Source organism: Physeter macrocephalus, chromosome 15 (assembly GCF_002837175.3).
Source record: "Physeter macrocephalus isolate SW-GA chromosome 15, ASM283717v5, whole genome shotgun sequence".
Classification (NCBI taxonomy): domain Eukaryota; kingdom Metazoa; phylum Chordata; class Mammalia; order Artiodactyla; family Physeteridae; genus Physeter; species Physeter macrocephalus.
This window is the reverse complement of record NC_041228.1, coordinates 53,661,119-53,673,097: the sequence shown is the minus strand read 5'-3', so window position 1 is coordinate 53,673,097 and position 11,979 is coordinate 53,661,119. Positions and strand designations below refer to the sequence as shown.

Here is an 11,979-nt window from a genome sequence, read left to right as displayed (position 1 = left end):
TCAAATTATTTTTATATTACTCTCCAAAGGCCATCTCATGGCCAAATCTCAACAACTTTGACTTAATATCTTCAAACTTAAGAAACTACTGAAACAAATAAAATCAAGACAAATATTACAACTTAAAAAAATGAAAATGTAAAGAAAATCAAGACAAATATTATAATTTAAAAATAAATGAAAATGTAAATAAATAAAAAAGTAAATATAAATAAATATATATATATATATATATATATAATGTAGAAATTAAGGAGATCAGTATACTAAGGAATTATCGTGGCCAAGCAGACTTAATTTATTTTTTATTCTACAAATAAAAAAAATAACCCTTTGCTATAAATAGTACTGGTCTTTCAGCTTTTGTAATAGGTTTCTGAGGATATGAAAGAAGTTTTAAAAAGTTTGTTGAGAATGCTAAATTATGCTGGTGACTTTTTTTTTCCCTAATATTTTTAAAATTTAGTTTATTAAAAGAAAAACAAGACTTAAATCTTGCTTCATCATCAATAATTCATTAATGGCTATTCGATGAACTCAATATTTTTTAAACCCTTAGATGCAAACATGATGTAAGTCAAAATCATTTTGCAGACAAATTATAAAAATCCCCATGATATAAAATAACTGTTTTGTTATCATTGATAACAGTCTTTGAAAAACACAGATCTTTGTAAAGGTGATCCATATTCAGTTTTAAAAATACATAATATATGTGGAGGGGCTGGGGGTGAGTATTTGTCATTATTACAATTGAAAAAAGTGAGCTCTTGATTTTCTGTAAAGAAAGAAAAAAGGCATTTGTGAAGAATACAGACCAAAAGCTTCCTAATTACTTGTGTACATGTTGAAAGACATTGACATTTTCTTTATGAGTCTTTTTCACAGAATATGTAAATATATAGGGCCTTAAGATCTTACTCTTTGACTTTTTTTTTCCTTTTTGATGTTCCTCTACATTATTCACCTTTAAAAAACATATTTTACAATATTGAAAAATACAGGTAAATTACTGTTCACTTTATTACTGGCTTTCATCTGGCAACAAAGCTAGAATACTCCATTTATACTATATTTTAAAATATGTTTCAACTGGATTAAAATTATACAAAATTATAAAGTTTATAAAATGTTATGGTTTTTCTCTAACCTTAAGTATGATTGGAAAAAAAAATTAAATAACTATGTTTATAAACTAGTGTTGTAGAGATTTTGCTAAGCAAATGGGAAACAGAACAAAGGAACAGAGACAAAATAACAATAGCAACAACATCAAAAAGAATGGAAAAATTATCAAAAGGCAAATGCAAGATTGTGAAAAAATAATTTCAACACATTTCATATACAAGTGACAATATTCCCAGCTGGTATCTCCTCAAGATACTCCAGACTTCTACATCCACTGTGACCCCATCTGGGATGGATGGTAGGCATCTCAAACTTATCCTGCTATTAACAAGACCTCTGATCCTCAAACAAACAATCGAATTTAAATGCAACATCTAAAACTTCAACATCTACTTATCTGCTGTACTTTCAGAATATACTCAAAATTCAACCATTGTTTTATCCTCCACTGCCACCTCAGTTCACTATCATTTCTTTTCTGGATTACTGAAGTATTCTCCAAAGTTATTTTCTTGGTTCTGCCTTTACCAAATCTCCTCCCTATCTGGCCAAACATCAATTTGGAAGCCAGCGTGATTCTTTAAAATGAGTTAGGTCTTGTCACTCTTCAGCTCAGATCTTTCTAATGACTTCCCATTTCACTCAGAATAAAAAGCAAAATTCTTATAATGGCCCCCTGGGCCCTCCATTATCTATTAGTCTTCTACTACCATAGGCTTCCTGATCTCATTTTCTACTTTTCTCACTCTTTGTCATTGTGCTCCAACCACACAGACTTCCCAACAGTTCAACCATCAGTCAGAAATGCTCATCAAAGGGAATTTGTGCTTGTTCTTTTCTCTGTTTGGAATATTCTTTATGAAGTACAAACATCATTCCCTAGCTTAGATCCTTGGATCTTTGCTTAGCTACATCTTCTCTAGAACATTTTTTGACTATTCCATTTAAAATAGCATTTCCAAAAATCATCCTTCACTTTGCCTCCTCCCTCCTGCTTATGTTTCACCATCTAATATACCATACATTGTACTAATTCATATCTCTCATCTCTAGAATATGATTTTCATGAAGGCAGACATTTTTGCCTATTTTGTTCACTGGATTCCACTGCCTAGAATAAAACCTGTCACATAGTGGACATTCAATGCATATGTATTGAATGAATGAATAAATGAATGAATGCTTAACTGATATAGTAGAAAAAGTTGGCAAAGGATATGAATAGGCAATTTACAGGTAAGGTAATCTAAATAGCCAATAAACACTCAAAAATATGTTCAACTCAACAGAATAAAGGTAATTGCAAAATTTTGTAAAACAAGGTTTCAATTTTTCCATCAGACTGGGATATTAAAAAATTATAAAATGCAGAGACTGAGGAGGTATGAATTTCTGTAACGTATTTGTTTTTGGGGTTGTTTTTTTTTTTTTGAATGAGGTGGTGGATATCTTCTGTTCCTTAACTGATTTCACCCCACATTGACATGGTAATTGAAAGGATTCTTGTGATCTCTGTGGGGGAAGCACGACCATTTTACTTGGACAAAGGGAAAGATCAATAGTAAAGTATTTGGGATGAGTGCTGTGAAGGATATTTTCCATTCCTTCCTCTTGTTCCATTCTCAAACGTTTCCCCATTCTTCTTTGAGCTTTTGGGGAAATTACCTGCAGAAATTACATTAATAGGATCTCTGTCCCCTGAATTTATTGGTTTTATTCAGCCAGTGAGGGGATTCAGCAGAAGATGAGAACGAGGAAGAAGGCTGAGATCATAGTATGTATTTCATCAACTCCCTAATGTCAGGATCTCCACTGCCTGACTGCATCTCTCAAGGAAGGTTGCAACTCCTGTGGGGTAACCCTCTTCACATATTCTGCCTTTAAAGCCTTCTGATCTAGAAGTGGTAATTCCTCAGTGTTACTAACACTAGAGAATTGAACCTTCCCTGGTGTTGTCCCTAAACCCTGTCCACTCATTTATAACTGGTCCTTTTATTAAACTTTTCTCAAATTTGATGATTTTAATATTGTCAGTGTTTCATGCTGGAGCCTAACTGATACAAAAAGCAATCTGACTATATATCAAAACTAAAAATATATGTAATCTATTAGTAACTTTTGAAAACCTAGCCTATTAAAACAAAAGCACCAGTACTTGCAGAATATTGAAGCATTAATTGTAATAGCAAGATAACTGGAAATAATCAGAATGTCTCTCAGTGGGAGAGCAGTTATGTAGATTATGGTTATGATCATATTGAGGTTGTTAATGCAGTTATTAAAAGAGAATTACTTAGAAGTATATCTTAATTTAGAAAGATGACCATGATATATTTTAAATAAGAAAATTATGAGCCAAAGTTATTATCACACTTATAAAAAGATCAATAAGCCTCCTATATGTGTATGGATAAGAGTCTGGGGAGATACCATGAAGCTATTAATATTAAAGAGGGTTGAGGGGAGATATTTTACATTTTTCTTTAAAACATTTTCTTTGTTTCATGATGTAAAATTAACATTACTTCTACTTTTGAAATTAAAAAAATAATTAAGAACTGGTAAGAGTAATGAACACAACTATGTTTATACAGGCTAAGAGTTTCTCCATGTCCTAACTCAGACTTTATTTTCCAGCTTTTTTTAACTTTCCTATAATGTCTACAGAGAAATCAGAAATCTCATTTACTGAGGTAACAGGCCTCAGAAGAAGGAAGAGGGCTGAGTGAGAACCTTTCCATTTTATTGTCTCCTGCTCTTTCTTATGGTCTGACTCATATCAACTAAGACCACCAAATTCCCTCTACCTTTTACATGACAGCCATATGGAAATATCAGATATTATTCTTTTGCTTTAACAGCCCTTATGACCATATAGTATGTTGAAAAGGTAATTGAGAAATATTTATTTAATTTTTAATTTATTATAGAAATGCTAATGTTTGTGTAGAGTCAGGAACTTTTGGGTTCAAATCAACCTCATCACTATCACTTAATAACTCTAAACTGGGAAGCTGTTCTTATCTAAAGGATGAAGATGATAATAATTTCTTCCCTCCCAGATGTTATAAAGTAATACATAAAATATTTGGCATATTATAGATCCTTAACCAAATAATAATTCCATTTCCTTAGCAACCTTTTTGTAATGTATTTAATATTGATTATTTAATTTTCAGTTCAGATTTAATCAGTCATAACTGAGTCAACCCAAAGAGGAAGTTGGTACTGTGGTTTAGAATTAGGATATATAATAAATTCTGTTCAAATTCTGTATCAGAAGCTTTGTCAAAGCTATTTTAAAATATTTTTTTTTCTCAATGATACTTCCATCTTTTGCTTTTGTAATTCAACCTCTTTTCCAGGCACAAAGTCCAGGAACCCAACCAGTTAGAATACAAATTAATTTCTACATTTGTCCCGGTGTTTACTTTTTTTTTTAATTTTCCTTTCATACTGTTCAAGATAACATGATTATATATTGTTAAATGTTCTAATAAGAGATAAGAAAATGACCTCAGAAGCATGTGTATATATAATACAAAGAATGCTAGCATCTTCCCTAACACATGCCCTCTGTCAAACCATCAGGCACACAGTCTCTGTAAGGATGCTCTCACACAAGGACACACCTCCAATACCCAGATAGATAACTGTTTCACCTAATACATAGAGAAACATGGAAAGGTAAACAAACTGAGAAGAGAGAGGACTATAGCCAAACAAGAGAACAAGATAACCCTAACCAAAAAAAACCCTAATGAAACAGAGCTAAGTAATTTACCTGATAAAGAGTTCAAAGCAACAGTCATAAAAATACTCCCTGACCTCAGCAGAAGAGAGAAACACAGTGAGAACTTAACAAAGAATTAGAAAAAAAAAAAAAGAACCAATCAGAGCTGAAGCATACAATAACTGAAATGAAAAATACATTAGAAGAAATCAACACAGGTTAGATGATAAAGAAGAACACATAAGTGACCAAGAAGACAGAATAGTGGAAATCACTCAATCAGAACAGACAAAAAAAAAGAATTTAAAAAATTAAAATATTTTAAGGGACCCCAGAGACAATGTTAAGTGTACTAACATTCACATTATAGGTATCCCAAGAAGAGAAGAGAGAGCGAAAAGAGCAGAAAACTTATCTGATGAAATAATGGCTGAAAACTTCCCTAACCTGGGGAAGAAAACAAATATCCAGGTCAGGTCCAGAAAATACAGAGTCCCAAACAACATGAACCCAAAGAGACTCACACTAAGACATATCATAATTAAAATGGAAAATGTTAAATATAAAGAGAGAATTTTAAAGGCATCAAGAAAAAAACAAAGATGTACATACAAGGAAACTCCCATAAGGCTATAAGCTGATTTTTTTCAACAGAAGTTTTGAAGGCCAGAAATGCGTGTCATGATGTAATCACAGTGATGAAAGGAAGAAAAAACCTACACCCAAGGATACTCTACATAGCAAGGTTATCATTCAGAATTGAAAGAGAGATAAAGAGTTTCCCAGACAAGCAAAAACTAAGAGTCTGTCACCACTAAACTGGCCTTAAAAGAAATATTGAAGGGTCTTCCTTAAGTGAAAAACAAAGGCCATAACAAGAAATAAGGAAATATATGAAGGAAAAAAATCTCACTGGTAAAGGTAATTATATACTAAAGGCAGTGAATCAACAACTTAAAAAGTCAGTATGAAGATTAAAAGACAAAAGTCTAAAGAAATCAATGATAACTACAATAAGTAGTTAAGGGATATACAAAAAGATGTAAAATATGAAGTCAAGAACATAGAACCTGGGGAAGGAGTAAAAATGTAGAGCTTTGAACTTAAACAACTATCAGTTTAAAGCAAAGATATATATATATATATATATATATATATATATATATATATAGCCACAGATGAAAAACATACAATAGATACACACACAAAAAAAACAACAAAGAGAAAGGAACCCAAACATAACAGTAAAGAAAATCATCAAAGCACATGAAAAGAAACTAAAAGAAGAAGAAAAGAACTACCAAAACAACCAAAAAACAAGTAACAGAATGTCAATAAGTACATATCTATCAATAATCACATCAAATATAAAAGGACTAAGTGCTCCAATCAAAAGGTGACTGAATGGATAAAAAGCAACACCCATCCATGTGCTACCTACACGAGACTCCCTCCAAAAGGTAAAAACACATACAGACTGCAAGTGAAGGGAAGAAAAAAGACATCTCATGCAAATGGAAATGAAAAGAAAGTTGCAGTAGCAAAATAGATTTTAAAACAAAGACTGCAACAAGAGACAAAGGAAGACAGTACATAAAGATAAAAGAGTCAATCCAAGAAGAGAATATAACATCTGTAAACATATAGGCACCTAATTTAAGAGCACCCAAATTTATAAAGAGAATATTAGTAGACATAAAGGGATAAATTGACAGTTATAAAATAATGGAAGTGGACTTTAATACCCCACTAACATCAGCAGATAAATCATCCAGAGAGAAAATCAATACAGAAACATTGACCTTAAATGACATATTAAGCCTGATGAACTTAATAATATCTACAGAATGTTGCATCCAAAAACAGCAGAGTACACAGTCTTTCCAAGTGCACATGGAACATTCTCCAGGATAGTATTTGCTAGGTCACAAAATAAGTCTCAATGAATTTAAGAATATTAAATCATATCAATCATCTTTTCCAATCACAACAGTTTAAAACTAGAAATTAGTTACAGGAAAATAATTGGAAAAAACACGTAGATGGAGACTAAGTAACATTCTACTAAAGAAACCAATGGGTCAATGAAGAAATTGAAGAGGAAATTTTTAAAATACCCTGAGACAGATAAAAATAGAAAGACAACTTTTGAAAATCTATGAGACCCAGCAAAAGCAGTTCTAAGAAGGAAGTTTATAGCAAGACAGGCCTACATCAAGAAACCAGAAAAATCTTAAGTAAACAACTTAACTTTGCACCTAAAGGAATTAGGGAAAGCCCAAAGTTAGTAGAAGGAAGAAAATAGTAAAGGTCAGAGAAGAAATAAATGAAATAGAGAACCAAAAAAAAAAAAAAAAACTAGAAAAAATCATTGAAACTAATAACTGTTTTCTTTAAAGATAAACAAATTGATAAACATTTAGCCAGACTCATCAAAAAAAAAAAAGAGAGGGCCCAAATAAATAAAATTAGAAATGAAAGAGAAGTTACAAGCAACACCACCAAAATACAAACAATCATAAGAGAATACTATCAACAACTATATATCAATAAGTCAGACAACCTAGAAGAAATGGATAAATTCCTAGAAACATACAACCTTCCAAGTATGAATCAGGAAGAAACAGAAAATTTGAACAGACCAATGACTAGTAATGAAATTGAATCAGTAATCAAAAAAATCTCCAAAAACAAAAGTCCAGGGCCAGACAGATTCACAGGGGAATTCTACCAAACATTTAAAGAGGAGTTAATACACACCTTTCTCAAACTATTACAAAAAATTGAAGTTGGGGGAGAACTTCCAAAATCATTCTATAAAGCCAGCATTACCCTGATACCAAAACTAGACAAAGACACTTAAGAAAAAAGTAAATTATAAGGGAATATCCCAGATGAATATAGATGCCAAAGTCTGCAACAAAATATTAGCAAACTGAATTCAACAATACCTTAAGAGGATCATACATCATGATCAAGTGGGATTTATTCCAGGGATGTAAGGATGAATATCCTTGCAGGGTTCAATATCAACAAATAAATTAATCTGATACACCATATTAACAAAACAAAGGATAAAAATCACATGACCATTTCAAAAGATGCAGAAAAAGCTTTTGACAAAATTCAACATCCATTCAAGATAAAAACTCTCAAATCAGTTGGAATAGAAAGAACATACCTCAACATAATAAAGTCCATTTATGACAAACTTACAGCTAACATTATAATCACTGGTGAAAAGCTGAAACTTTTCCTCTAAGATCAGGAATAAGACAAGGACACCCACTCTCACAACTTTTATTCAACATAATATTGGAATGGCAGAAGTAAAACTGTCATTATTCGCTGATGACATGATACTACTCTATAGAGTAAACCCTAAAGACTCCACCAAAAAACTATTCTTAGAAATAATAAATAAATTCAGTAAAGTTGCAGGATACAAAATCAATATACAGAAATCTGCTGCATTTCTATATATTAATAATAAACTCCCAGAAAAGAAATCAAGAAAACAATCCCATTCATCATCACATCAAAAATAATAAATATGTAGAAATAAACTTAACCATGAAGGTGAAAGAGCTGTACTCTGAAAAATATAAGACAGTGATGAAAGAAATTGAAGACACTAGAAATAATTGGAAAGATATTTCATCTTCATGGATTGGAAGAATTAATATCATTAAAATGTCCATACTCCCAAAGCAATCTACAGACTCAATGCAACCCCTATGAAATAGGACCCCAATGGCATTTTTCACAGAACTAAGACAAATAATCCTAAAATATGAATGGAACCACAAAAGGACCCAAATAGCCATACAATCTTGCTAAAGAAAAAACCTAGAGATCCCTGGCTTCAAACAATACTACAAACCTATAGTAATCAAAACAGTATGGTACTGACACAAAAACAGATATATATATATCAATAGAACAGAAAAGAGAGCCCAGAAATGAACCCACACTTATATGGGCATTTAATCTCTGACAAAGGAGGCAAGAATATGCAATAGGAAAAAGACAGTCTGTTCAATAAATGGTGTTGGGAAAACTGGACAGGTACTCCAAAAGAATAAAACTGGACTACTTTTTCACACCCCATACAAAATAAACTCAAAATGGATTAAAGGCTTAAATGTGAGACCCAAAACCATAAAACTCCTAGAAGAAAATAAGCAGTAAACTCTTTGACATCAGTCTTAGCAGTATACTTTTGGATCTGTCTTCTCAGGTAAGGACAACAAAAGCAAAAATACAAATGGGATCACTTCAAACTAAAAAACTTTTGCACAACAAAGAAAAACATCAACAAAACAAAAGCCGACCTAACAAATGGGAGAAGATATTTGCAAACGATATGTCCAATAAGGGGTTAATATCCAAAATACATAAAGAACTCATACAACTCAATATCAAAACAACAACAACAACAACAGACAATCAACTAAAAATTTGCTAGAAGACCTGAATAGGCATTTTTCCAAAGAGGTACAAAAGACCAACATGCACTTGAAAATATGCACAATGTCACTAATCATCAGAGAAATACAAATAAAAACCACAATGAGACATCACTTCACACCTGTCAGAATGGCTATCATCAAAAAGGCAACAAATAACAAGTATTTGCAAGGATGTGGAGAAAAGGGAAACTCTTGCACTGTTGGTGGGAATGTAAATTGATATAACCACTATGGAAAACAGTGTGAAGTTTCCTCAGAAAATTATAAATGGAACTACCATACAACCCAGCATTTCGACACCTGGGTACTTATCTAAAGAAAATGAAAATGCTAATTCTAAAAGATATATGCACCCCAATGTTTATAGCAGCATTATTTACAGTAGCCAAGATATGCAACCAACCTAAGTGTCCATCAACAGATAAATGGATAAAGAAGATGTGGTATATATATACAATGAAATAGTACTCAACCATGAAAAAGAATGAAATCTTGCCATTTGCAACTATATGGATGGAACTGGAGGGTATTATGCTTAATGAAATGTCAACTAGAAAAAGACAAATACTGGATGTTTTTGCTTATATGTGGAATCTTAAACACAAAACAAAGAGAAACAGACTCACAGACACAGAGAACAAACTAGTGGTTGACAGGGGTGGGAGGGTATGGTTGAAATAGGTAAAGGGGATTAAGAGGTACAGACTACAGTTATACAATAAAATAAATAAAATTTATTTTATACAGTTATAAAATAAATAAGTCACAGTGATGTGATGTACTGCATAAGGAATATAGTCCATAATGTTATAGTAAGTTTGTATGGTACATAGTATTTAAAAATACTGAACACTATGTTGTACACCTGAAACTAATATAATTATATAAGTCAACTATACTTCAATTAAAAAGAGAAACCAATGAGGTAATGTACAATGAGAAAACTAAATAGAAGGAAACCTGGGTAATTTTATTAAATGACCCAACTTATGAGAAAATGAATGAAGAGAAAGCATTTTCCTGAGAAATATGAGATCAGAATATGAAGTTGATTTGTCTTCTGTGATATATTCAACAATCAAATGCTGTCCAGGCAGGCATCTCTTATGTTGTCTAAAAGGATAGTTACTTTAGTAAATTAAGAAAGATAGTGTAGTGGTGTCGTGTGGTGGTGTCCTGATCAAAAGGATTTAACTCTTGTTTTTCTAGATGCTACAAGGCCACTAAAATTCTGTGTATGTTTTTATTACCACTTTAGTTGTCTTCATTTCTGTGACAGCCTACACCATCCATGGTGTTTAAAATTCCATTAGCTTTCTTCCCTATCCATGGCATTTCCCCCTCTGTGTCATTCTGTTTTTCTAGATCCTTTACATAATCTGGGAGTCTATCTCACTTGATTGGCATTTACCTTTGTGCCCTGATTTAAAGACAGCATAAAGGTAAGAATTTTGTTGTTGTTTAAAATTGTCTTTCTTGCATCTATCATAGTGTTAGGAAAGTAAATTTTATATTAAAACAAGAAAAGTTCAGAGTGTTGGAGCAGAAACTCACTATAACTTAGATGTTATGGGGAAAAAAATTAAGCCAAACAAACTTTGTCCTGTTCATGGTTTTTATTTCAGAGGACAAACATGACCCATAGTATACCCAGGCCTACATTAAAAATAGGCTTCAAAGGGGGTTCTATGTGCATGGAGTCTATATTAGAATTGTAAAACTACCCTTTGAAATATGTATGCCACCTAAGCTGCCTCAGGCTCATTTCAAACCCTTCATTCAACATTCCAAAGGCATCTAAATAAAACATTAAAAATTGTTATAAATTGTTAGAGTATGACCAAGGTAGAAGATAATCTCAGTTTTCTATGAAATTTACACATTAATAATAAAGTTTGTAGACCATTTTATTAAATACATTAAAATTTGCATTAGTATAATGTATTAAATGTGTTTATACATCAGATAAAAGGCTAAGCCCTTGAATACAGTTGTATGATAAACATGTTATTAACAGGAAATGGAGGGCTTCTTCCAGCAGGGCCAAGGTGCTGCTGTGTAAATTGAAGGACAACGGCTGTGGAGTCTGTGCGTTTTGGAAGGTTGAAATCATGGCAGGGTCCAGAAACAGATGCCCAGTTCAAATTCAATGGTATCAAAAAAATTTCAACTCTTACGGGGAGAATGAATTGTTCACTGGCCACATACGGAGGTATTGCTTTGATAGTCTTATACTTTATGCTAAGGTCTAAAAAAACTCCATCTGTGAAAGCAACATAAACGGATTCTAAGCTGTACTTCTTCTGTTAAGTTCCCATGCCTGAAGAAGCTAATATCAACTCATCATGTGATACTCAATTTGTACAATAAATTATGAACCTGGAAAAAATATTAAATGGAGCTGAGTAGCTACATAAATTAATCACAGATTGCTGAGTGCAGGGGCTGAGGCTCACATCTAGACTAATAAGAATTGTCAAAGAATTACTTTGATTAGATTGTTAGAGTAGATAATGACAAAATGGATTTCATGATCTCACCACTGATCAGTGTTTTCATGTTATCCTCACCCCCATGCAATAAATAGTCCCTGTTTGGATGACAAGATTAAATGAATGTGAGGACCAAAAAATGTATGGTTCCAGA

General features: G+C 32.3%; 1 protein-coding gene across 1 annotated transcript; it reads left to right on the top strand.

The window, feature by feature from the left end:
- The first annotated feature begins 567 nt into the window (after positions 1 to 567).
- On the top strand, positions 568 to 11,613 carry LOC112065825 (ATP synthase membrane subunit K, mitochondrial-like). The gene is made up of 2 exons (XM_055091108.1): positions 568 to 572; positions 11,436 to 11,613. The coding sequence occupies exons 1-2, from the start codon at positions 568 to 570 to the stop codon at positions 11,611 to 11,613; spliced, it is 183 nt and encodes a 60-aa protein (XP_054947083.1).
- The last annotated feature ends 366 nt before the right edge of the window (positions 11,614 to 11,979 follow it).